The 27,783-nt window shown below is 41.6% G+C and overlaps 1 protein-coding gene across 4 annotated transcripts in view; it reads left to right on the top strand.

Annotated features, from left to right (window-relative positions):
* The first annotated feature begins 991 nt into the window (after window positions 1-991).
* shisa6b (shisa family member 6b) overlaps window positions 992-27,783 on the top strand; it is a 67,827-nt gene continuing 41,035 nt past the window's right edge. For all 4 annotated transcript variants that reach the window (XM_088284030.1, XM_088284028.1, XM_088284029.1 and 1 more), the window contains exons 1-4: window positions 992-1,128; window positions 1,423-2,324; window positions 4,143-4,303; window positions 17,360-17,458. In XM_088284030.1, the coding sequence (XP_088140156.1) occupies window positions 1,798-2,324; window positions 4,143-4,303; window positions 17,360-17,458 (787 nt within the window). In that variant the 5' untranslated portion in view covers window positions 992-1,128; window positions 1,423-1,797. The remainder of the gene's footprint in view (window positions 1,129-1,422; window positions 2,325-4,142; window positions 4,304-17,359; window positions 17,459-27,783) is intronic.

Genomic DNA, 27,783 nt, shown 5'->3' with positions numbered 1-27,783 from the left:
TTGTCATGTACAGTATTTGTATCCACCTGTTGTCGTCAGGGACTCTTGCGTCGACCGATCACCTTCCACAGCCATCCGTGTCGTGTCCAGGTGTTCCTTGTTGTTTCGTCTCTTCGCTTGTATTCGGTTACCTGATTCACACACACAGATGTAAACGATTGGGGTGAAAAGTGGTCTCTCAGTGTATCTGTAAAGTGATCTGTGATCTTCCTCAAATTCACGTCATTACCAAGTGGCGGTCTGCTTTCAATTCCTTATAAATGTACTGTATGTTGTGCGCTTCGTTCTTAAGTATGCACTTGAGTTCTTGAATTCTACTTCAGCAATATTGGAGACTGCCTCCTCTGCGCTGAAATTAAAGAAAAGGAGTGGAGCTGCTTTCATTATCCAGGAGTAAGTCATGTGTTCACTCCCACAACGGCGCAAACGCCCCTTAGAAACTTGCACCTGTCGACAAAAATGAATAAATAAAACTCCACCCATGCCCCCAGTAAAATTACACTTTGCGCTAGATTTATGTTGGGTTCGAAAATGTTTTTTTTAGTTTGTTTTTTAAAGTGCAGCAGTGTTGAAAATTCACTTGAGCATTGCGCCATCGTTTCCACATAATACCACGGCTGCTCTGATTTGGCTGCAGACCAGACATAGAGAGCACAGTCGATTATGGATTCATCCTGCAAATGATGCATGTGTAGAGGTGTGCGCCTGAGTGATAATGATGTCTGCCCCCCCAAACCCCTCGCAAAAAAAAAGGTCGAGAAAAATTGCGAATGTAAATAAACATGCATGTGGTACTATGCAAAGTAGGCTATGCAGCGGACAGTCAACAACCTGACTCGCCATATAATTTGAAAGTGTCAATGCAAATAAGCCGGCTTGCTAGAATAGATGGTGCTTTATTGCAGAATAGTGGGGGTCTAAATGAGGTGGTTGTGTGCAATTTGCCGACACTTGACTGAGTTCTGACGCCAGCGCAGTGATGTAAGAGACTGGGGGGGGAGGGAGAAGCGAGAAGTAGAAAGAAAAAGAGGTGGTCTGCTTCACAGCTCTTTACTTTCCTGGACCCAGACAGAGGAGGACTCCCAGCGTGTCTTTTTGTTTTTTCTTTTTTTTTTCTTTTTAGCAGAGGTAGGCTGGCTTTCCGCATCGATCTTTTATAAATGTGCAGCTCGTAAATGCAATGCTTTCAATCAATGTTATTACATTTACATAAATGATTGTGAATATTAGTATTAACCACGTGGACATTTTCAAACGCATAACGAAAAAAAAAAGTGTTTTTTGCTCGCGTTCGATTGAAGAATTGAAGCAATACAGCAAGTTAGTTGGACGCTCGCATTTCGATACAATCATATCATAATGAATGCATGACGTGTCGCTGACGTGGTGATCATACCAAATGAGCTCTACTTATGTTTCCAGTCCAACTTTGACTTGAGCAGAACCAACCCGAGCGCCAGTCGTCAGCACCTTGGACAGCGAATCGCCGGAAAACCACGGGAAGGGCGCTCCCAAGTCCGGGAGCCCACAAGCTCTGGATATGCGCTTGTCCCCCCGCCCTCGCATTATCATGGGCTGCAGCGGGCTTTAGTTCAGTTCATGAGCAATGACAGCTGAGATATGCCCTTGAAGGCAATCTATCCAGAGTTGCATTCAGCATGAAGGCTGCACACGGGACTGAGCGAGTCGGAGAGCACTCGATGGCGAAACTTAGGTAGGACTGAATCCTCTGCAAAGCTTAATCAGAACTGCCTTTAGAAAAAAAAAAAATCGTAGTCTTGTTTTGTTCCGCGCATCATGGGGATAAGGCATCTTCTGTTACTTCTCATTTATCTGGATCCACTGAGCGTGCTGAGTGCGGCCACGGGTGGGAAAAAAACCAAACAGACGAGCAGGAAGGTTCCCAAAGCCACAGCGGCGCCCACGGTGGCCGCGCAGCCGAAGACACCGCAGCCCGCTCCGGCGAGCAACCACGACACCTGTCTGGGTTATTACGACGTAAGCGGGCAATATGACAAAATGTTCGAATGCAACAACACGGACCATCGCTACTGCTGCGGGACGTGCTTCCTGCGCTTCTGCTGCGAGTATAAGAAAGACAGACTGGATCAAAAAGCGTGCAAGAACTACCAAACGCCGGTGTGGGTGCAGACGGCCGCCCCGTCCCCTGTACCGACGGGGGAGACTTTTGAGGGGATGGACCAGACCAACACGGCAGTCTACATCACCTGTGGGATCATAGCCTTCATCATAGTGATGGGAGTGTCGGCTAAAGTTGCTTATGACAAAGCCACAGAACCGCCACAGGAGATGAACATACACAGGTAAGAAGCTGCATAAATTATTATGACCCAATAACGCCGGCTAATTAAAAAGCAACAAAGATAATTACATTCACGTCCATTATCCTGGCTGTATTCCGCAGTGGTGTAAAACTGCATTCCAACAGTCTGGGAACGGTTTCGAACATGTTAACGTGCAGATAAATAAGGTCTCAGAATCAGACACATGTGTGTATGCTGCAGTGAATTTCAACATCACTGCAAATTAGAAACATCAAAACTAAATTAATTACATTGTCACCTCTGATAGCGGGCATTCAGAGAAAAAACATTTATGGACGTGTGCAGAATTTATCATCTTCACAAACTCATTTACTTTTATTGCACCTCGTTCAAGCGGTCATGATTTTGTGTTGTATTTCTGAGGCACACGTTCAAACTGGACACTGGAATGTCAAAAATGGGAAGTGGGGTTGCACCCGGGCTTCATTTCGGCTCCTCCTTTACAACAATTGTTAGCTCCCAATATAAAATTCTGTACTTTTTCTAGAGGTAAGATGGCACAGGTATATGCTCCCATTTTGTAAGAAAAAGAGCAACGCCATTGTTGATATGCAACAATGTACCTAATATTGAAATGTTACATTAAAAAAGCAAATTTAAATAATTAGTGTGCCCTAAAATAACTAACATCAAATCCTGAAATTGATATAAAGTAATTGAACGATTGATTCCAAGCCAAATGACGTGAGCCTTTCACATGAGATTCTATTAGCAGATGTTCCCTCCAAAAAGAAGTGTGAAGCCTGAAATTATTACAGCGTCAAAAGAAGCTCATTACTCAGACAGTTCTCTTTGAATGAGCGTGGTGTGTGTGCGTGCGCGCGCTGGTGTTTGCGTGGGAACCATCTTTCATAGTTTACACTGCAGTCAAAAATGCTGCTGCATTTCCACCAATATTTGGCTCAAGTGGCAACCCGGCTGTCAAATGTCACACCTCGTACCTACTCCCGCGCTCGCACTCCTTGAATGACTGCACATGACTCGTGGTGTGTTTAAGGTGTGCGATACGTATATAGCGAGTGACCACATTTGATCCCCTCAGCTGGCTCCTGTTTTGTCCTGCGGCTTTTCCATGTGAGACTTAACATACATGAGTGGGCTGCAGACTGCGCCAACATCTGGAAACAAATGCTGACACACATTAATTCCTCAAGATTGAACGGTTTTATGCATTATTCAACACTTGAGCAGTCTTAAGACTGTGAATAATGGATATTGTTAATGTTGGGGTTGTACCAAGGTCATGTGACATGCACGCGCCACTGCACATTGAATCAAGAACAGGAAGACAAGGGGAGCGGAAATATTCGTTTTAAAAGCAAAAGGTTCCCCCCGATGTTATATTTGATATACAAAAGCTTTGAGCTGGTGCAGCCGTGCAAAAGTAGTTTGATTTTCCTTTTAAAAGCCACGCCAGAAAAAGCAAACAAACACTTTTTGAACTTTCTTTCATCGCCGTTGCCTCTGCCTCTCTTCCTCGTTCCCTCTTGAGGGTTTCATGTGCACCTGGCGCGGTCTAAAAATCATTCCAATTCAACCTAATTAGATGAGATGCTCACACATGCGATGTTTCCCATTCATCATCTTCCCATACTTAAAAAAAAAAAAAAAAAAAAAACACGCACACACACACACAAAAACAGAGAAGCCCCGAATTATCCGTAATTGCACAACACCGTCTGAACAATTAGGCGCTATTCGGTGTGCAGGAAACAGACGCATTATTGCCTCATTTTAAATCGGCACGCAGAGACGCTTGGAGTGTAATAACATTTTCACTTGACTTTTAATTCTCAGGGCCCTTGCTGACATCCTGAGGCAACAGGGGCCCATTCCCATTTCTCAGTACGACTGTGAGAACTTTGCAGCGATGAACGGCTCGTCCAAAGACAACACACCAGTCAGAACCTCATCCAAGAACCACTACACTCCTGTTCATGCCTCGAAATCCAACCACGGTAAGAGCTCTCCTTTTTATCCACTCCGATACACTCAAACTCTCACAAGCATCCACTAGTTTAAATATACGGCTGTTGCTCAATTCCAGTTGGGGGGCAGATTCCAGCAGATTTGTCTCCATCCCTCCGAACATTGGGATATTTTCACTTTCAGCATTATGTTTTGCATTCCCACCCCCCCAAAGAGCACCCACAGCGCTCAACCTTTCAGCTGCGTAATCTCCAATGTTAACATCCTGTAATCATCACATTTGAGCAAGCGAGTGTGCGGGAGCGCGCAACAGCGGGAAAGGGAACCGGTAACTGCGGATAATTACAGGCTGGCAAGGTAACGCGGCCCTGCGGCGTCTGACAGGGCGGAAGTTGCGACCTCATCGGTGCACAGTGGGTGAGGGAGTCGCTAACAACGTGTGATTTTATGGAACTAAAGTGGGTGGCAGGTAAATCGGATAATTTGCCCGACATCGGTATTAAAACCAGACAAACTGGGCGAAAACAATGATTTCAGCTCTCGCCATAGCCAGATGTTCGTACCCAGATGTCAAGACTACGGTATGGGTTATGTGTCAGTGAGTACATGAATGGATGGACTGACATTATTCATTTTGTATGTGACCAGACACACAGATGCTGTTGTTACAGTTTTTTTTTTTTGGGGATCTTAGACAGCAGGTGAAGTCGATCCTTTCACAGCATTTAGAAACAGTAATCCAATCCGTTTTAACATATTGGCTCAATATGTAGTCCGCAAGTCCTCCATCAAGTGTCTCCAGTTGGTCCAAAATGCTGCTAATGCTCCTAATTGGAGTTCGTAGGAGGGAGCACATAACTATCTAATTCTGGCCTTCCTCCACTGGTTCCCTGTACATGTTAGAGTTCAATTTAAGATTTTTTTATTTCTCTTGAAAATTTTATATGGTCTTACCCCATTTTACCTCTCTGAGCTCCTCCAGCTCTCTGTATCTGCCCTGGTGCCTTGGGTCAGCGGACTCGACGCTACTGGAGGTACCGAGGACTCAGCAGAGGCTCAGAGGGGATCAAGCTTTTTCCGTTACCGATCCTCCCTTTGGAATGATTAAAAAAAAAACAAAAAAACACTCATCTTCAAATACTGTTTTTATGTTCTTAATTTTGCGTTTTAACTGCGTTTGATTTTATGACTGATTTTTATTACGTGTAATTTTTAAAGCTCTCTTTAAATAAATTCTTGTTGACAACAACCTACTCTTGAATGCTGATAACTATCAAATATTGCTCATTATTTTTGGATTATTTCCAACTAAATTCTTGTACTGCATAGTTTAAGTGCATTTGAAAAACCTAATTTATAAGAACGTGTAAAAAGTCAAATAATGGCCAGTGAAGATTTATCACAACACAAAGCTGCATTGCATTGACATCCCCTGGATAGGAAAGAAACATGCGTGAATATTTTCAATATATTTAGTTTTTGGCGTGTAAGTTGTAGACTTGTCCTCTTTCTGCCACATTGCCATCTGTCAAACATCTGCTTCCAGCATTTTCATTGTGCTTGCAGTTTGCATTCCTACATTTTGTGCTTCCGTCTCGTATTCGCTGCCTCGGTCCAGTTCCACTGTCAGTCCGCAGGCACACGAACTGATATGCAACTCTCTTCTATCTGAGCTGGCAAGCATTTAGACCAGTGATCAGCAAGATGATGCCAGCACTAAGTCGCCCCCAACCACAAGATGACACAAAAATGTATGGAATGTAACAATGCCTAAAAAGTGGGAGTGCCACAAGGATCTGTGAGGCACCCACTTGCCTTGATCGGCCATTCACGTGCACCTACATGGGAATTTAGCAAAAAGTAAGGATGGTGATGTTCAAAGCGAATACCCTCGACTGAAGCTGATGCTTCAGGCGTTTCTGTGCCACAGTCAAGTGTAGAGACCTAGAAAAAAAAAAAGCAGCTAAGTACCTCAACCAACTTCTGCCAAAAGCGTCAGCTTTTAATTGTAAGAGCATTAATATGTAATGACGCATAGCTGCTGTGTTATTCTGAAACTCAGAGCTCCGTTTCAGTCTGGCGGCATATGCTGACTTATTTTTATATTACAGTCCTGTGATGACATCGTACCCTTGGTGCACTGCGAAATTCCCCGTGTTTTTCGAACAACATCATGTATTTAAAAATACTGCGCCAGAAGCAAAAACTGTGCAGACAGCATAATATGAGCACTAATATATATATATATATATATATATATATATATATATATATATATATATATATATATATATATATATATATATATATATATATATATATATATATATATATATATATATATATATATATTGCATCTATTGGTACTTGATTCCTTTTTAGATCTGAGTGTAGTAAACACTGCATAGCCTGCAGCCACAAACAAGGACTAGACCTTGAAAATGAAGAGTGGGTACCTTTACTTTGCCTTCAGTTAAAATAAACAATAATCGCTTCTCTGAGTAATGCAGTTTTGCCAGTAGCTCTCTGAACTGAATTTGATTTATTTAGCGCAGTCTAGAGGCAATGATTTACCTCTTTTTTTCCCCCCTCTCCCTTGTTTCCCTCAATTGCTTTTCCTTCCTCATATGCAAAGATACGAAATGTATAGTTTGCTAGCACGGAGTGAAGAACTCTCACTTTATCATCATGTACTAAAGAAAAAACACAAGTAGTCTCATATAGCGGATTGCTAAACACAACATGCAGATTTTATTTTTTATTTTTTTTCAACGGCTTGCCAGAAGAATTAGAGTAACACTGGAAGAAGAATGACTACCAGCTTTCAGTATGCTCAGGGACAATTATCGAATCAGACATCAATTTGATGCAAAGTTTTTGATACCCCTGCATTAAAAAAAACAAAATAATAACAAGAATAATACTAAATGCAAATATGAATACAATTAACCAATGTAAATCAGGTATTGCTTTTAAATTGTGGTTCAACAGAATATTTTTTTTAAAATAAGCTGACTTTTAAACTGATAAAAAAAATGATGGAACCCTTAACTTAATATTTTTTTGAGGGTATTACTGCAATCAAGCGACTTTTGAAACTTTCAATGAGACTTCAGCTTCTCTTAGGAGGTATTCAGGCCCACTCTTCATGATTAAACTCTTCCAGTTGTCTCAGGTTTGAAAGGTGATTTCTCTTGGTGGCATGTTTCAGCTCCTTCCCTTCACAGTAGGGACAGTGTTCTTTTTTTTTTTTGTATACGTCATTTCTGCATCTGTGAACATAGAGCTGATGTGCCTTGCCAACAAGTTCCAGTTTGGTCTCGTCTGTCCAGAGAACATTCTCCCGGTAACTTTGTGGCTTGTGAACATGTAGTCTGAAAGTTTTCCAAGTGTGGACTCCTCCTCTGTTGACTCAAACATATATATGTTCTCGTGGTTTGCTGGTAAATGACTTATAAAAGCTTTAAGATTATTTTGAGATTTTTTACAGAGTTTGTGCACTTATCAGCTTAAAGGTCAGTTTTTGGGAGACAATCAGTGATTGCGATAATAGTTCTGCACCTTTAGCTGCTATTGTTGTTTTTTTGTTTCCAGCTTCTATGACCTTTAGGTTTGTTTATGTGGCTTTGTTCCCTTTTTCTATTTTGCAGAGAATAAATCAGCTGCTCTTTTCCAACTTTCTATGTCACACACAAATATCGCAATGTCGTTTAATTGCATTGAGCTAATTGCTGCTCACTCGCTGTTGACCGATAGGCCGATCAATATATGATGACGGAGACTCCAAATTGAGGTTAATGCAAGTCCGTGCCTGGCCAGCACTTACCTTTACATAACAATAAAAAAAGGGCCACTTGAATGGTCCAGGTCTGCACCAAGTCTATTAATTTTAATTTTTCCCCGCATTTAATGGATTTACCCTTGAGTTTATAATTAGCTGGCCCTTGGCCTATGTAACACCTCTTTGCAAAGTTTCATGACAATCGTGCTGAGAGAGACAAAACAACAGACGTGGGTGAGACTATAACCTCCTCAGTCAGAGGTAATTATCATAACACACTCTTAAACACCCACAGACCTAGATGTAGCCACCCTGCAATTAATAGCGTGTGTGGGTTTACCACTGTGACATCACCGACTCCCACCAATATAATCAATCACTCGCATGTTAAAAACAACATTTCAAAAGCATCATCATTTTTCATAGAAGCTCCCTCATGAGAGCATCTGCGTTAAGCCACACCATGTGAGTTTTCTGTGGTCTGAATCCTTGGATGTTTAAAGAAAAAAAAAAAGCCGCCTTAAGCCGCCTCTGGTTTGTCCGTCATAATAAATATTGAAGCGCACCCAAATGTTTCACAAGAAACCATGTGTCATTATGCTCTTCTTTTACTGGTCACAAGACCATTAAAAGGAAGAATGCCTGGGAGTGTTGAATGAATAAAAGAACCCAAACATAACATGAACCAACCAGGGGTTCGTTGTATAATCTTAATACAGTGGAACGAGGGTTGGGGGAAGGGACTCATTGCGTCAAAGTACTTTTTTTTCCCCATGGCATAAACTATCCAATGCAGAACAAATTATTTTTTGTAACTAAAAGACGCACAGTGCAGTATAAAATTATATATATATATAGAAATAGAAAATAGAATAGAAATCCCTTTATTGTCATTGTACTCAAGTGTGCAACGAGATTAGAGGGCTCCCCTCTCCAGTGCAATACAACAATAATACAGACAAATATATAAATTAGATAAATAAAGAAGACAGTGCAATGGAATTCAGTACTGAATAGGGCATATAGAAACACATCACAATGCTGTTTTGCGAGGTTAGGGCGGTCTCGTGTGTGTGTGAGAGTTCAGTATGGAGATGGCTCTCGGAAAGAAACTGTTTCTCAGTCTATTGGTCCTTGATTTGATGCATCTGTAGCGCCTGCCAGAGGGCAACAGGTCGAACAGGTGTGAGTTTGGGTGGGTATTGTCATTGACGATGTTGAGAGCCCTTCTGAGGCACCGGGCGGTGTAGATGTCCGACAGTGGGGGGAGAGGGCAGCCAATAATCCTTTGCGCTGTTTTGACTGTCCTCTGGAGCCTCACTCTGTCCGCCTCAGTGCAGCCGCTGTACCAGGTGGAGACACAGTACGTCAGCAGGCTCTCGATGGACGAGTGGTAGAAGGCCAGCAGCAGCTTCCTGTCCAGGTTGAATTTCCTGAGGACTCTCAGGAAGTGCAGACGTTGGCGGACCTTCTTTACCACTGCTGTGGTGTTGTGACTCCAAGAAAGGTCATCGGAGATCTGTACTCCCAGGAACTTGAACGTGTGGACCCTCTCCACACACACGCCTTCGATGCAGAGGGGGGGCGGCAGCGTCTTGTTCCTCCTGAAGTCGACGACAATCTCCTTTGTTTTAGCAGAGTTAAGGTGCAGTCTGTTGTCCTTGCACCAAGTTGTCAGTCTCTTTACCTCCTCTCTGTAGGCTGTCTCGTCACCTTCCGAGATCAGACCGACCACTGTCGTGTCGTCAGCAAACTTGACGATGGTGTTGTTGCCGTGGGCCGGGCAGCAGTCGTAGGTGTAGAGGGCGTACAGGAGAGGGCTCAGCACGCATCCTTGGGGGGAACCGGTGCTCAGCATGAGGGTGGAGGACGTGTAGGGGCCGAGCAACACAGTCTGGGGTCTGTTGGTCAGAAAGTCCTTAATCCAGATGCGTGTGAGGGCAGGGAGGCCGAGAGTGTCCAGTTTGGCGACGAGGATGTCTGGGATGATCGTGTTGAATGCCGAGCTGTAGTCCACAAAGAGCATCCTTGCATAGCTCTGCTGTCGTTCCAGGTGGCCCAGCACAACATGCAGAGCAGTGTCGATGGCGTCCTCAGTGGATCTGTTAGCCCGGTATGCAAACTGGTAGGGGTCCAGAGTGGGAGGAAGGCAGTCCCTGATGTGCTGGAGAACCAGCCTCTCGAAGCACTTCATAATGACTGGTGTGAGAGCAACAGGACGGTAGTCATTCAGGTGGACGGCTGGTGACTTTTTGGGGACAGGAATAATGGTGGAAGTTTTCAAGCAGGAGGGGATGACTGCCTGAGCCAGGGAGCGGTTGAAGATCCTGCAGAAAACATGTGACAGTTGGTGGGCACATGCTCTGAGGACCTTGCCTGGTATTCCGTCGGGTCCAGTAGCTTTCCTGGGGTTGACCTCCAGGAGCGCGCGCCTCACATCGTGTTCCTCTACGATGAGTGGGGGGGAGTTGGAGCTTGAAGTGCGGGGGTGTGACGGTTGGGGCGAGTCAAAGCGAGCGAAGAAGCAGTTAAGCTCCTCTGCCAGCGATGCACTCGGGTCTACAGAGGTCGTGCTGCTGCCACGGAAGTTGGTGATGCTCCGTAGACCCTGCCACACCTCCCGTGGCCTGTTACTGGCAAGGTGGGCCTCCAGCCTCCCCTTGTAGGTTGCCTTGGCTAGCTTGATGCCTTTGCTCAGGTCAGCACGAGCCACCCTGTACTGGGCTTTGTCGCCTGACCTGAAGGCAGCGTCACGGGCCTTGAGGAGAGAGCGAACCCTGCTGGACATCCAGGGCTTCGCATTTGGAAAGGTCCGTATAGTCTTATGTTGGGACACAGTTTCCATGCAGAACTTGATGTAGTCCAGTACACAGTGCGTGTAGACATCAAGGTCCTGATGATCAAAGAGGTCCCAGTTTGTGTCATGAAAGCAGTCCTGTAATTCACTCATGGCGTCGTCACGCCAGGTTTTCACAGTCTTTGTGGTAGGCCTGAATCTGCGCCTGAGAGGGGTGTACGCAGGTGCGAGCTGCAAGGACAGGTGGTCTGACTGGCCGAGAGGGGCGAGTGGGAGGGCTCTGTATGCGTGCTTGATGTTCGAGTACACATGGTCGAGAGTGTTGTCTCCCCTCGTTGGGCACTTGACATGCTGGTGAAACTCTGGGAGTACAGTCTTTAAATTGGCCTTATTAAAGTCTCCCGCTACTACGTGAACGCCATCAGGGTGGGCCCGCTGATGTTTATTGATGACGCACGCGAGTAGCGAGAGCGCCGTGCTAGTGCTAGCGTCGGGAGGGATGTAAACAGCTGTGACAATCACTACCGTTAGCTCCCTCGGGAGAAAATAAGGCCGGCATTTAACGGACATGAACTCGATGTCGGGGGAAGAGTGCTTCTCGACGATCGTGCTATCGCCGCACCAGTTCTCATGCACGTAAACACAGAGCCCCCCGCCCCTCCTCTTACCGGTGTCCCTCATCCGATCCGCGCGATGTAGCGAGCGCCCGGCCAGCTGGATGCTAGCGTCGGGGACGTCTGCGTGCAGCCAGGTTTCCGTGACGACGATCACACTGCTATCGCGCACATAGCGGTTTCCCAGGATTTGTAATCCCAGGTCGTCGATTTTGTGGACCACGGATCTGGCGTTGGTGAGGTGCAGACTCGGTAGTGGTTGCCTATGGGGCTGCCGTCGCAGCCGTTGCAAGACACCGGACCTGCAGCCTCGCTTCTGCTTCCTCTCTCTGCGTCGCCTGCGCCGCCTCCCGGCCCCGATGACCAGCCATGGTGAGCCGGGCAGCCTCGCCAGTTCGTTCGGAATTTTGCGATCATAGCAAAATTCCTCTGTGATGGTTATTTCGCATCGATATCCAATGTTCACGATGTCTTGGCGGGTATATCGATGTTGTGCCTCAGTTGATGCCAATAAGAGCAAGCAAACACTAATAAAAAGTAAAAAGGAGCACTGTGAGGGGGAGCTGTTAGCCGCTGCGTCCATGCGCGCCGCCATCTTGGAATTAGTTTATATATATATATATATATATATATATATATAGGGTGACCCCCAAAAAACGGGCCCCAACTTTAATTAGGCCCCGTTTCTTAGTGTTTTGTCCCAATGAAATGAAACTTTGGGCATAACTAGTTCATTATATTTAAAATATCACATCAATACACTAGGGTCTTTGGCCTTTTTTTTCCCATTCTACAGCATATGTTCTAGATGGCCTCCATTTACCTCCTTGCATTTCTTGAGGCGCAGCACGAAGTTGTCCATGTCGTTCTTACAGACTGAATTGGTAATGGCTCTCATCTCCTCCCTGATGGCTTTCTTGAGTTCAAGTGATGGTTCTGGGTTTCCCTGCGTAGAATCTGTCCTTAAGATGCCCCAAAGAAAAGAAAAAGAAAAAAAATCAGGGGGGCTTAGGTCCGAGCTATGGGGTGCCCACTCAAAATCAGTCTTGAGACTGATCACTCGGCCTCCGAAGTTCTTTTTCAGCCAATCTCGGGCCAGGTTTGAGGTGATATATATATATATATATATATATATATATATATATTATATTATACATATATTATATTCTATCCTTTACACACACACACAAAAAAAGTATGTTTGAGAAACATACTGAGCTGCGGGCTTACATTAATGCTAAGGTAACGTCCATGATTTTCATCGTCTTTGTTGGTAACATCGACACTGCCAACATGGCCTCTAAATTGATGCGTGTTTTAGCCTGCTCTAGTCTACTGGATGCCTGTTTATCTCAGAAGAGAGCAGCACAACCCCAAAACACACAATCAGTCTCTGGCCACTGCCGATTACCGGCGCTGCGGCAAATTGCGTCCGTTTCTGGGACTAATAGACTTGAACAGTTGGCATGTTGAGTGGCATGGACATTATTTTCTGTTCATTGAATACAAGGTCCCCTGTTTCCGGGGCTGTTAAACCGCGGTTCCGCTGTATATCGGCTCAATAGACCAGGCTACACTTTATAAGCAAAACTTTACAACATCCTCATTTTTCTACAATCAGACATTAAAACAAAACCAGGCAGCAAATACGTATGAATGAAAATGTATACAGGTGCAAACGGCATACATGCTAAGCCAGAAACATGTCCATTAACAGTCGAATCTATTGACACGCCATTTGTGGTTATGTCACTCTAATGATTTTTTAATATCACCTCACTTCTATATGCTAGCTGCTCATGCTATCGCTAATGTTGTTGCACACGCTACATCACAGAAGACATAAATGCACTCATCTGCAATGTGCAAACTGCCGAAAAGTACGCTTGGAACCATGCCGAGATCGTCTCTTGCAGGTTGCTTCGGTCCACACAAGAGTCGTTTGCTGTGTTCACACCTGTCCAACTGAACTGCACTAGGGGGAGAAACTAACTAGAGTACGCACCCTGAGAGACCTCCACTAATTTGTTTCCTTTTCCTAGATCTCATTATTGGCCCTTATTATACAGCTGAAACCTTAACCCGCTGAGTGTGCATGTGCAGCACTCCCTGCATTAGTTTTGTTTTTAAACAATAGCTGGCTGGGCTTCTGTTTGAATGATGCAAAACTAAAGATTTGTCAACATGATGTCCACCCCTACAGACCTGCTTTAAAATCAGTAATCCATGTATAGTATTCCCGCATCGCTGTGTTCAAGCTGAAATCGACCTTGGAGTCGGTCGGGTATACCTCCCCAATGACAGCCACACAGTACCCTGGGGTTTATAAAAAAAATGATATCATTACTCACATTTTTACTCTCTCAAAGGTATTACAGAGCAGCGGGTGTCCTGTGTGGAATTCAGATTAAGTATATTACTATATGAAACCACAGAGCACCCACTTCATGTACTGCATGCTCAATTTCATGGCATTGTCGAGGTGAAAATCGTGATTTCTTTTGTAGCAAGGATATTGAATTCATGGTGCGTAGCCCCTTTTTGCCGCAGGCACACCAAGCAGCCTCACCTTAATAAGATGAGAATACGCAGAGCGGGATGAGGGGCATTCCTTTTGAAGGGTCTTTCGGATTCAAGGGCTGCCGTAGCGGGCTGTGGAGTCGCCTACCAATGACTCGGGTGACAAACGCGAATGACAACGAGCGTCACAGAAGGGCAAATAGCACTGCAGACTGTCGTTTTAAAGCCTTTACATTAAAACTGTGGTGGGAAGATTTGAGGTCAAAGTGCACAGGTATTTGGGTGGGTGAAACTAATTGCTTGGAGTCGGATGCCACGCAATTCCGCTTGGGAAAATGTATAGCACAGCATATATTTTGCTTTGTTGATTGTGTCAGAGGATTTAATCGTCCTACTTTGTTTTTATTGAGTAGTGTAGTGGGTGGTAGGCTTGTGCTGAAGTGCATGAATTTGCAAGTTTTCAAAACAAAAACACTACACGAATCCTTTTGACTAAAAATAATAGTGTATTTTTCCACTGAAACTTCCTGGTCATGACAAAGAAAAAGAAATCCCCACAACGACAAATAAAAAGTGCGACGAACAGGTGCCCCCAATGATCGATTAATCGCCTAATTTAATAATTGACTAATTGTTTAGAAACATGTAATTATCCTCAGTTTTTTTGTAGTCCATTATAAAGGTAGACTGATTATCTTTTGCGTTTAATCAAAATGGATTTGCAAACATATTCTTTTACTTTGGAAAACAATGATCGAACCATTAACTGAATCAGTTTCAAAAAGGTTGGCAAGTATAACGTCAATCCCTCTCGAGTGATTTGTTATTGTTTTATCATTATTCTTGTAATCACTAAAGCAAACCAAATAAAAAAATAAACATATTCGGTAAAAAGTAAGCCGGGAAAAATTGTTTCGTAATACACTTTAAGGCAAAAAGAAATTTTATATGATTACACTAGTCAAACGCAAATTTTAATCCGAGAAGGCTTTATGTGTCACTAAATGTGTATTTTTGATGTACATTTAAAAAAAAAAAAAGTATTTTTCGTAGCACATCAGGTTTTTTCTTACATTTGTTTGTTTTTTACATTTGATCTATACAATTTTTCGAAATACCAATTTTACCAAGCGTTCCAACTACTGGAAAATTAATCCTTAATTAATTTAAAAATATTACTAAATATTACTTTATTACATATAATGAAAACCTGATGTGCTAGAGAAGAAAAAAAACACCATGGCAGATTCGGAACCAGTGCAAGAAAAATAATCAAGAAACGTTGCATCTCTCATTAAAAATAATTGTTGACCAGAGTTATTTGATTAATCGATTGAATAATCGATTATAAAATTATTTAAGGCTAAGTGCTATGGCAAACGTGAGTGAATCCATCATGCAAGCACATTTCACAAGCAGATAAAGACTTATACTACTGTGCAAAAGTTTAATGTCAACAGATTAGATTAATCTATTTTACTTTGCAATGCAGTGCGCAAACACAGGAAATAAATGTTTGTAATAACAGTATTACAGTGTATGCAAAACTGTATGCCAAGAAGAAAAAAAAAAAAAAAAAGGCTCGGTCACTGCATTGCCACCAAGTAAGCCAAGCCCATAATTTTCAATCAACAAAAACATTACACTGAAAAATGTACCTTCAAGGAGTTAATAATGCAATCGGAATTAAATTAACAGCTGCAATCGCCGGATAATTGGTGGAAGCATCAAATGATGGCGTCGGTTTTTAAGGATGGCAAATGGGACGGTTACTCTGTTGTGACTGCGTGCATCGAGGCTAATCGCGACTTTGGCTCACAGCACAATAACCGCTTGCTCCAAAATACTTTTTAAGTGGCAGATCTAACATATTGGGGCGCATGAGGCGAAATGGTTGAAGAAAAAATTATTACTCAATTATGTTTTAATTTAATAACAAAAGTAATATTAAATCTAATTTGGTTTTTAAGGCTTGGCTCTCTCCACTTTCTAATGGTTGCATTCCTAAATAACGTTTATAGTAACACAAGTGTTATAAGGTTCACGATGTCTGAAATGCTTCATATTACATTTCCATATTGGGTTGCATATGATTCCTAAACAATCTGCATCACAAATTATTTTATTCTGTGAAATCCTTTAAACTCACATTCTGATATTCAGCTGTTCGACAGGAGGTAACGAATTGTTACTATCATCAGTTATGAAGACTTGAAATGAATCAAAGCCATTAATATTAATTCATATTAATATACTTTAATCTTTAACTTTCCCGCAAAAAGCTACAAAACCGCAAATCTGGTCATCCCATTGACAAACATGCAACTCTATATAGAATGGGCAATATACAATTTAAAAATAATTTAAATGTGTTTTAAGAGTTTTGGGTGAATTTCTTCTCCGATTTGATTGGAAAACACATTTTGAATGGTTCTCAGCTTATTTTTTAATTTCTCTTTTAAAGCGCAATAAACTCCCAAAATTCTTTGCAGTATGTTCTATGTGCCTTCACTAGTCCAAACATGGCATTCTGATAACATTTGTGGAATATGAGTTAAGCAGCAAAATATTTTGCTATCTCTGGGGCGGCCATTTTGTCACTTCAGTCACTGAAAATGACATCAGCTGCAAAGGTAATTCCCAGCAACTGTGATGTCATTTTCAGTCAAGAGAATTCCCAAAATGGCCGCCCCCTGACATGACTACAAATGGATTTTACTGCTTAACTCATATTCCACAAATGCAGTATTCATCAGAATGTTATGTTTCGACTAGTGGGCCTGCATAGAACATATTCTTGTAAAGTACATTTTTGGGTTGACTTCCCCTTTAAGGACTCTTTTGGGGGGGTTTAAATATTTTATTTTTTACTTGTATTTCTTTTCCTCAATGCTTGTCAATGAGCGTCAATTATTTGCGGCAATTTGTTATTCATGGACGGATCAGTCCGTCCCAGTGGGCAAACGGTCTGGCCCTCTGGCCTGGCCTGATGCCCATTTTGGTGGCGGGGGTTGGGGTGTGTGACAAATTTTTAAAAAGGGCTCAATTAAGCAAGGCTGCCGGTAGATTTTAGTCCTGCCCTCGTGCTACCATAATAAGACCATAATACATGAAGCGGATTTAAATAGTAACTTAGCCAGCTAATGCTTGTTATATTTTTTTGGGGGCTGAAAGAAGCCAGGGGTCGACAATTTTCAATGAATAAGGCCGGAGGGTCGAGGCCGGATGGGTACCGAGATAGCGGCTGGAGGGCTGGGGACTGACCGTCAATGAAGGGTCAAGTGCCCAGCTCTGGTAATTACAAAATGCTTTCAACTGTCTTTGTTGCGATTTTAACGCATGTGTATTTGTACTCACATCTGTTTCCAAACAGGTCACTATGGGAAGGAGAGTGTTCGAAGCAGCGGTGGTGCAGACCTTCACAACTTCATCTCATCCGGCTTTGTGACATTGGGGCGAGGTCCTCAGAAAGGTAACCTTTATGAATATATTTTAATCTTTTGTCAAACCCGACTTAGACTACATCGCATACTCTCGGATTGCATGGACCAACTGACCGCTTCAGTGCAGCTCTCCACTTTGAGACAGAGGCAATCAACGGCGAGACAATAATATAGGTGAAATGTCTCCTGATTCAATTTCCCTCCAGAACAATCCCCGTGAATTGCTGCCACTGTTTTGCAATTAAATACGATGCTAACACAACGCACACAACTGATGGCAGAGAAGCCGACGTGAAGTGCCGGACATCTTTTCAGCGCACACACACACGCACGTACGTGCAAGCAGCCATTAGTGAGGGACCACATTTATCCCTTGGGTAATACATTGATTAGTATGCAGCCATGTTGGTCCAAGCTCTGATTTATTCGCATCCATTTTGGCTCCACAAATCAGATGGCCTGTGTGTCACCACATGGGGGATTGCAAAGCAACAGCGCCTTTGCTTGATCCTGTTTTTTAACATGGAAACGTTTGTGCCACAGTAAGACTGCAGATAATGTTTCATTGGGGTTGAATGGTATTGGTTTAAAAAAAAGAAAAAAGCTCGTCAGGCTATAATTCAGGCACGATTCTATTTCTAATCTTACTCTTAACTATTCTGATTTGCTGTTCATCTCTACAATTAGAGCCGCTGATGATCTGTATTTGCTGTAATTGATCGGCGCTAATTTATTACGTGCGGTTTGCCATCAATTGCTGCAAATGATCACAGGGTCTATTACCAAAGTCATGCCTCGGCCAACAGTGGATCATTGATTTCTAGCTTCAGATAGACTTGTATGCCGACGAATGCTCGATTTTGGCCCGACAGACGCGTTGCAGACCAACGTTGTGTCTCGTAGCCGATTTGGAGAGTGTCTTGATGTATTGTAGCCTGTGTAGTGTGACGTACTCAGCGTCTGGGATGCTTTACGACCACCACCACGAAAGTCTGGCTAATTTTATGTGCCTTTGATTAGTTCTTCGACATTGACCGGACAGCAGGGAGAAAATATTTGAACGTATACGTAGCATGCCACGTTTCATAACTTCAAAGCTAATAGCTAATTAGCAAACATAGCTTTTCAACTCATGCTGTTTGCTAACTGCAAAGCTAACTGATGATTAGCTAACGTAGCATTTCAACTCGTCCTATGTTTGCTAACTACAAAGACAGCAGTTCACCATGTCTGAAATGCTTCACATTTCATATCCATATGCATTAAATTTGTAATAGAAACTTAGAGTTTAGTTTAGTTTCAACAAAAATGTATTAAAAATAATTTTGTTTTGGGGTTTTATAAAAGTTTCCCATTCAACAATATTATCATAAATTGGCCTTCATGCAGTGTTTTAAAAAGAAATAAAAATGCCTCCTGACACTGCAATTACACACTGTGCCAATATTAACACCAACTGCCTCTCCTCCCTCTTGCATCCCAAAGTGTCTTTTTTTTTTTTTTTTAAATACCTTACTTTGTGTATGTTATATAATGTGTCACCACTGGTCACAGTAGCCACAAGTGTTATCAAGCTCATTATCTTGAGAGCGATTGTGATGTACTTCGGCATGTGTTTGTCGCCACTCCACAAATATGTGTTTTTGCTCAACTGCATCGTTTTTTATCCCTTTTTTCCATACGTTTTCATCCCTGAATTATAGACATGCGTCTAAATAATTTTAAATATGAAATACACGCAAACCTACTGCATTCGAATTTTGCCGATGGTACAGTTTTTCATGTTATTTTTCACGTAAAGAATTTCACTTACATTTCAGTTGTATTTAACTTTTAAGTGCAATACAATAGAAATGCTGCATTTTTTAAATGAAATGTTTGCATTTAATGAATTTTAAGAGCATTGTTGAAGTATACATTGTCTTACAATCAAATGTACTTTTTAGGGGTGAAAAAAATCCTCCGGCTTTATTTTGATGAACACTTAGGCTTACTAGATTCTTTATTCTATATATATGTTGTTCATGGTGGTACTTGGACAGACTTTTTTTTTTTTTTTTTTTTTAAAAAGTAGTATTTAGTTTTGACAAAGCAAGGATGTGAATCATTTTCCAAATATAAAAATGATGACATTTGCAAATGCTTCTATCATAAAAAGCAATTCCTCCAATCTTAAAAAAAGGGGTACTTTCTTTTATTTCCAGCCAAACGATACCCATTAAACTAATAATAAAAACAAACAAACACTAACACAATTTCAAATTAGATCTGAATCATGGGGGCTTAACCCTATTTTCATATGTAATCAGTTCCTTCTCATACTTTTGCAGGCAATAACAAAAGCAGAAAAAAAAGCCCATTGTGCTTTTTTACACTCAATCCCCTTCAACCAGGAATGAACAATAGCAACAAAAACGAAAAGTAATGATTATGCTCTATGACTCATGTTTGTTATAAACAAATTCTTCCCTCGGTACACATAACACAAAAGCAGAACTGTGCACTTGTCAGAACGGGGCGCTTGTTTAGCATTTAGCTCATGTGAAGTGAAATCCGCTGGTAGCTTTTGATTCGGCTTCACGGAAACAATATCAAAAATATGCTAATGTTGCGTCTTGTGATGCGGTAAAAGGGGGGGAAGCATTAGTGACAGATTTCAGCTCTTTGACTCCTTTTTGTAAGATATTGAGCTTCAAGGCAGGTATGATTGGATTCAATCCTAAATCAATCAAAGACTATTTGCATAGTTACATATTTTTCACTAGTGAACTATCATTAAAAAGTCATTGGAGGGAAACACTTTTTTATTTTTTATATTAACATCCTCCTTTGATTGTCGATCTAAATCACGTTGTTTTTTTTGTCTTTAACTCATTTAATCCCGATTATTTTCACGAGAGAAAACCCCTCAATCCCAGCGTTTGAATTTGCAACGCCAAAAGAATATTCTGTTCTAATGCTATACAAACACGGAGCTATGACGCAAAAAAAAAAAGGCTCAGACGTATAAATCCGTCTTTGGGAGGCGGGGTCTACATTTTTGAAAAGGTATATTTATGTTTTATAGATTGAATGAGTTAATTCCAAAATTGTCGTAAATTACTTTTTTTTTTAATCCAGAGTAGGTTGACGAATTCCATCCATCCTGTCAATGTGGGCTGACGTGAGCAGTCAGTGAGAGATTGAAGCCAGAATGAGGTGAACACTAAGTAAGCAGTCAGGTTGAATATAAATCAGAGTGGAGCTTCATTATTTTTTGAAGAGGTTTGCACAGCTTGTTTTTCCTCTGGCTGAGGGTAACAAAGCTGGAAAGGCCAAAACGCAAATACATATTTAGCGCCACAGAACCTGAAACTTCCTGTGCTAGGTCCGCAATTTTTTTTTAAATAATTTTTTTTTTTTTTTTTTTTATATTTGCCACACTTTCAGGATCACGTTTTGTAGCCATGATGTGGCTTGTGTATGTTTGGTCTGTTAAATTATACAGGCCAATAGAGAATGTGTTTGGTGTATGTGTGTGAGGCGAGATAACCCTGAGGGAGGACAGGTGAGGTCAGTGGGTGTTCCGAAGCATCATGACAGCTGGATGCTTCACATCTGTTCGTTGATACGCAAAACAAATTTGCACAGGATGGTAAAAAATAATATCGAGCCCTGGTGAGGGGGGAAAAAAAAGGATAAAAGACCATATCCACCCCTAAAATTGCTCAGGAAACGCAGAGAAACATTCATTATCCGTTCCCACGAGGAATGGGATGAAAATTGGAAAAAAATGCCTGGAAAAAACACCCAAAATTCAGTTATCTGGCCTGGCACCTTTTGGGGGCCAGTGCCCCTTCGGCCTCCCTCTCGCTCCGCCACTGCTACTGCCTGGGCCACAAATTGCTCACTCTTGTATATAATATTTATGATTCTGTTCTCTTACTACACTATTCTGTGTCAACTGCTTTCACTCCTAGGTTGCTATCCAACTGGTCAGAAATGTGGAGGGAAAAAAAAAAGGCTTGGCGCAAAGTATTTTGCCTGTTGCAAAATAAATTGCCTCCTAGCAAACGGAATCAAACTTGAATACTTTGTTCCAGGCGTCATCACAATTTGCAAAAATAAATAATTTTCTGGTATTCGGGAATGGCTAAAATGCAGGGAACACATTTCGCTGTAATATTTCAATTTTGCATTATTTGGAATTTGCATAATAGTCTCGAAAAAAAGATTGAAAACCATTTTTTTTTTTTGGTCACAATTTCATTATTTGTGGTAGCATAAACCGTAGATGTTGCTGAAAATTGTCAGTTGCTGCCAATGTATAATGACTACTGGCATATAACACACGTAGTTTGCCTTTGAACTGAAATGAGATATTTCACGGCTGCTGTCATAAAACTCCCGCAGAGATGTTAGCTGCATGACTCCTTTCAAAGCCACCTGCTACCTACCGGGTAGTGTGACATGCTTTTGGTAAGCTTTTAATTTTTATTTTTTTTTAATTTATTTGTTTTTAATGAGGTTGTTTTGTCCTTATGCCTTCCAAAAGTGACACTATGAAGTACGTTGAACTTTATTGTGCATTCACAGCTGCATACTTTCCTTACCTCATTTATAATAAAAGAAAAAGAGGTCTACACTTAAAAATAAATATATACCTACTGGCTAACGACTCCATTTATCTCATTGCTCTTGCCTTACCCATTAAATGATTGGAACACATTATTGGGATTATTTGGATGTATTACTATTTGGCAGCACGATTACGTAAATTTAAGGTATCGTTGTGAGGCAATACAACAAACCACCTGTCGACTGTGCTTTCGTTAACATCAGTGGTGCCCAACCGCCAGGCTGCGGTCCAATAGCGGTCAGTGGGCCACTTTGGACCGGGCCACACAGATGGGGGCAAAAAAAATTGCAGTTGATGCATGTCAATATGCTAATTGTCTCGGTCGCATTACGCTAATATTAAACACACAAGCTAGCTAACAATGTGCCGATTTTACTGAAGGAGTGGAATTCTGCAAAAAAAAAAAAAAAAAGATTAAAAAAAAAAAAAAAGATTTAAAAAAAAATTATATATATATATATATATTTTTTTTTTTTTTTTAAATACAGCAACCAAGGAGATGTGATCCTAAAACAGAATGGAAAATATGCGAGACAATATGCATGCAAGTGGTTGCCAATTGCCACACTTAACTTGGGTCAGTTAAAAAAAAAATATATATCCATGGTAGACTTGATTATATAATAAGATAATACAATAAAAAATAAATTATACTGTTTGCTCTTCCCACGAGTAAATGAAAATTATTTTTATGATGCAACAAACTTACACATGGTTGCACTTTTCATGTGTGAGGGCAAAAAAAAACAAAAAAACAGCATACAACATAAATGTAAATCTTCAATTCATAGCTTTAGTTTTTATATCAATGCTGCATACATATGCAAACTAAAGCCCAATAGCACGATGAAATTAATTGTTATTGTCACAGAGGAAGTATGGTGTACTTTTGCATTCCCTCATTGTCACAAAGAGAAACTCTACACCGTAAATCACTGTCACATTTGCACACATTTCTCTGCCCTGCAGAGTGTTTAAAGAGAGCAAAGCTGTGTGTGCAGATGGATGGAGAGAGAATTCTTATGACGGATGTTGTTCGTTTCCAACTCGCATGCCCCCATTGATCAAATGTTTCTACCTTGGACACGCGGTGCAGAGTGAGTTGACAGCCAGCATGCAAATGTGTGTTTAAATATTCCGCTTGCCAGCTGTTATTGGTTGAATGTGTCCATTTTCATTATTTTTCCATGTGTCAGTCTTTTTGAAAGGGGAAGAGTGCCAAGTCTTTGCACTCGGAGAAGTGATTAGATAAAAGCTAACGTCCTTCGCTCTGGCATGTGCCGCACGTCATTGTCTTGGTAAGGGCGACTTTCTACTTGTTCACGAATTGTTTTGGAATCGACTGTGCAATTTCAGCTTTCAAGTGACAATCGTTGGAATGCAGGAAGTTACCAAGTCCAGTGCATGTAATCAACACTGCAGCATAATGAGGAAGATGAAAATAAACTGGCAATGTTGCATTCATTTAAAAACCACAAAAAAATAAATGATTTGCAGCCAATTTAGACTGAATATATTTTTTTGCTATCAAGCAAACAACGCAGACTGACATAATTGCTTGGATTCTTTCTTCTGATCACGTTTGTTTGTAATAATAGTTTTTTTACAGTCATATTACATTTACAATGCCATTCAGCAACGGAAATTTAAAAATGCATCCCGCCTAACATAATTTTATTTTTCACCGTAGTCAATCCAGTGTAACAAGTAATGAACCCGAGCACATTACAGCCGGAACAATAGGTGCGAGTTGATACACTGAGAGGACCCGCAGATGTGGTTTCCACATCCATAAATAATGTTTTGGAAAGTTGCACATCGATGCTATCGGGTTTTCCACTGACTCGGTCAGAGTAGCGCAGTTCGCAATGCTCAAATCTCTTCTTCATTCAGTTTGAAACCTCGCATTTGCATCGGGCTGCCGTAGCCATGCAAAAATCGTTTGCATTCTTGGCTCTGTAGTCGTTTTTGATTGACCGCACGCGACAATGGCGCACGCCGTAACTGCTCATATAAATTGATGGCTGAGTTCAGAGGAGGTTGCCTAGGTGACCTGCTTGCTCAGCATTTTGTGAAATAACCAATCGGAAAATTCTAATAAGGTCCCGTTGAGAGCAAACCAGGGCCATGGTATTCATTAGCAGAAACAAAAGATCAAGGCAGTTTTTTACTAAAGCAAAATTTTTCAAGAAAAGACAAGATTCTCTGGTCCTTGTGTCTCTGAAGTTCCAGCTACTGAATATGCAAGATAGATCAACAATTAAGATGAAGGCTAAAAGGATGGGAGCGGCACTTTTTTCCTTGATAAGCATGCTGCCTTTTCACTTGTGAGTGGGAAATATCAAGTCGGTTTATGTGGACTAAGGGCCTTAATAACCACCCCAACAGACCGACTTGCTGTTTCTCTTCACCCTTATTCACACAGCTCATTAAGGAATCCTTGGTGTCCTTTCGCCGAGAACTGAGTTTGACAACTTCCCTGCCTTGCAAAATTAACACGAGCCTCGCAGCATTCTCTATAAAAGCTAACAGAGCACAAACATGGAGGTCAGTGAATGACAAGTCACCCCACAATTCCTGACAAGCCTCTTGGGTATCCTGGGGAACAACACCACTCTCAGACACACTCCAGTCAATTACAGTGATGTCAGATGTGTGGGAAGACAGAGGAAATGACAGTTCGGAGAGAGCACTCTTATCATTGTCCTTCGGCAGCGGCCACTTTGAAATAAGTAGTTATTTGTCGGGATGCAAGCTGGAAGGGAGACAAAGAGGCCCTCCCAAAAGGGGCGAGATGGGAACGTAGCCAAGAATATCTGATTGATTTAAAGCGAGCAAGCTGAATGAGAAAAGCAGGTACAGTTGAAGGACTTTTTGTGTTCGCCTAGCTTGCTCTGCCCGTCTGTTGTATGGTGTTCCACAGGATTCTATTTTGGGGCGCTTGAAGTTTTCATTGAATTTGCTGCCTCTAGGTTCCATTCGGTTAAAACATGCATTTCCTTCCAATGCTATGGAGACCCGCTGAGAAAAAAAAGACTCGTTTCCCATTAAAACCGCTTTTGTCCTGTCGAGAGGAAATCATAGCCTCGATATGACTGAGTTTCTTAAAATTCAATGTTCGGTCCCAGAGGCCCTTTTACAGTCCACCCTGTTGACTTGGAGCACTTTGCATCTTATCTAGAGCCACCGGTCTCAAACCTGGGTTTTAAATCAGACAGATTTTATATTGGACTGGCAAATCAGTGCTGTTGAATCCAGCTTCTTTCATTTTAGGCAGACGGGATTCTCAATCGCATTTAGAAACAGTAATCCATGACTTTGTTACATCTCAGATAGATTATTACAATACAATTTCTTTTGGAGTCATTCCTCCCTCAAGCGTCTCCAGTTGGTCCAAAATACTGCTGTTCACCCAAATGGAGCTCAGAAGAGGGAGCACATAACCCCAATTCTGAATTCCCTTCACTGGCTCCCAGTACATTTTAGAGTTCATTTTAAGATACTTCTATCTGTCTTTAAATCTTTAAACAGACACCAGATGCTAATGGAGGTGCCGAATACGTTCGACCCAATATTACATTGTTTCTGCTTTAATGGTGTCGACTGTATATGTGTTAATTTTGCTAATTTGTGTTTTAATTTGCTTTCACTGTCTTTGTTGAATTATTACTATTTCATGTTATACTGTATTTAAAGTGATTTTTTTTTACAGCTGCAGATGCTGTTAATTTTGCTGTATCAATAAAATTGTCTTGTAGTATAAGGTCAGAACCATTCTGGGCCGTTTTCGGATCTATGTGATTTGGTAATATACATTCCATTGACAGCACTTTAACTACGATCTGGAGCTATGTGTGATAGCAGTTTAAATACCAAGATTTGTACGTTTCCAAGAAATTTTGGTTGATTTCCAAATCGGATGAGTTTGTACTGTAGAGGTCCGACTGTATGAAGGCGAGAGATGAGGTAGTCCTCCTTGCATGCATGACACGGGGGACTATACTTTAAAAGGCTGCTGTGGCGTCCCGTTTGGGGCCTGTGGAAAGCTCCTAATGTGCAGCATCAATCAAGTTGCTTCCCGCCGAACAGCATGGGAACTTTTATCTTCTCTCATTAAAGTAAGTGCAGCTATTTTATGCATCGGCTGGAATGCAGGGACTTCTACCATGCTAATTTCCCACATTTAGATTTGTTATTAATCATCTTTGATCAGCAGGGTTCTGTACACTAATAAATTGGAATAGAGGCTGCGTGCCTGACGACTCTCGGACTCATTCCACTCTGAAGCGTCAACAAACTTATGCAAAGCTGCAGCTGTTTAATGGAAATATATAGGGTGTCAAACCTTCCAAGAGCTTTTCGACTTGAGTTAAATGAAGCAGGATAAAGAAACGAGCCGAAAGGAAACAGCGGAGAGGGATATAGTTTGGCCCAAAAATCAAATCATAAACTGGAACCTTGGAATGACGGTAAAATCCATATAGGAAAAAACATATCGGGCTAAATCACGATACAAACAAAAATGTAAAAAAAAAAAGAAAAACCTTTGTATTGTACTAAGGAGGAGAATCTATTCATTGAAGCTATTCATCATATTGAAAAGTCAAACTTTATTTTAAACAGCCATGTCCTTGTCGGTTTGAGCGATAAATCATCTGTTATAAATAGTCCTGCGGGCATTTTGAGGATGCCTCGGTAAGTGTTTTAGAAGGACTGGTAAAAGACTGATCTTGGCTCTGCCGTGTTGACCTCAAGCAGCTTTTTCTATCCACCTTCCCTGTAAGGCAAACTCCCGCTCTCATCTCTAATCTATAATTCATAACGAAGAGGCTCAGACGAAGACTGGCAAAGGCAGATAACTTGGTCACTTTTGCTCCTTCCTTCCCCAGCTGCGTGACTATTATCCAGGGGCCATTGTGCGGGAAAAACAAACGGGGAAATTGCCTCTCTCTGCGTAGGGTGTTAGGAATTGTGCATTCAGTACCAAATTTTAATGTGGACTTGCCATTCAGAGCACAAGGTTTATACCCGCCTATTGCACTGTGCAAATAATGAGGAACGCGAGGGATGGAATTCAAATTAATCATCTGGAGATAGGGATTTATCTCCTAATCTAGTTTAGTATTAAAAATTAAAAGGATTCAATGTTTGGGGTTTTTATTTTTGCCCCGTTTTACTTTTTGGTCTAAATTTAAAGTGGCTGGCGCGAGTCTTCTTAGGGAAGTTGTTTAGTTTAGTTCCTTCTCCAGTCAAGATATTTTTATGGGGTAGTGGCTGATAAATGACTCCTGCTCCGCTGGTAATCTGTAATCGTTATCAATTTACAATGGGCAGTTGTTTACTAAGCACCAATTTATTTGCTAATTCCACATTTACCGATAAACTATGATGAGAAACCTTTCGCTTGGAGTTCCCAGTGAATTGATGTTTCTATAATCCAATTCACTGAATCTAGATCGCTAAACCTTCAAATGTCTTTTTATTAAAAGCGTAATATATTTAACTACATCCCGCCTGTCAATAAAGCAGGTGGCAGCTTCCCTGGGCTTCCATTTCACACTGTTGTTCACGCAGCACCCAAGCTTGAGGAATAAGAGATCAACACCTTGTCAGCCGTACCATTAGGGTCCAATTCTGAAATTCTCGTGGGATGTGAAAGAGTTGGCGTGCTGAGCGGAGCTTTGCTGGGGCTGCTGAAGCCAGTCCGTGAGCGAGAACGCTCAGCCATGTCTACAC

Source organism: Idiotropiscis lumnitzeri, chromosome 20 (genome assembly GCF_059441095.1).
Source record: "Idiotropiscis lumnitzeri isolate Australia: NSW breed Sydney's pygmy pipehorse chromosome 20, RoL_Ilum_1.0, whole genome shotgun sequence".
Taxonomy (NCBI): domain Eukaryota; kingdom Metazoa; phylum Chordata; class Actinopteri; order Syngnathiformes; family Syngnathidae; genus Idiotropiscis; species Idiotropiscis lumnitzeri.
Note: the sequence above shows the minus strand (reverse complement) of the source record. Positions and strands in the feature narration are given on the sequence as shown.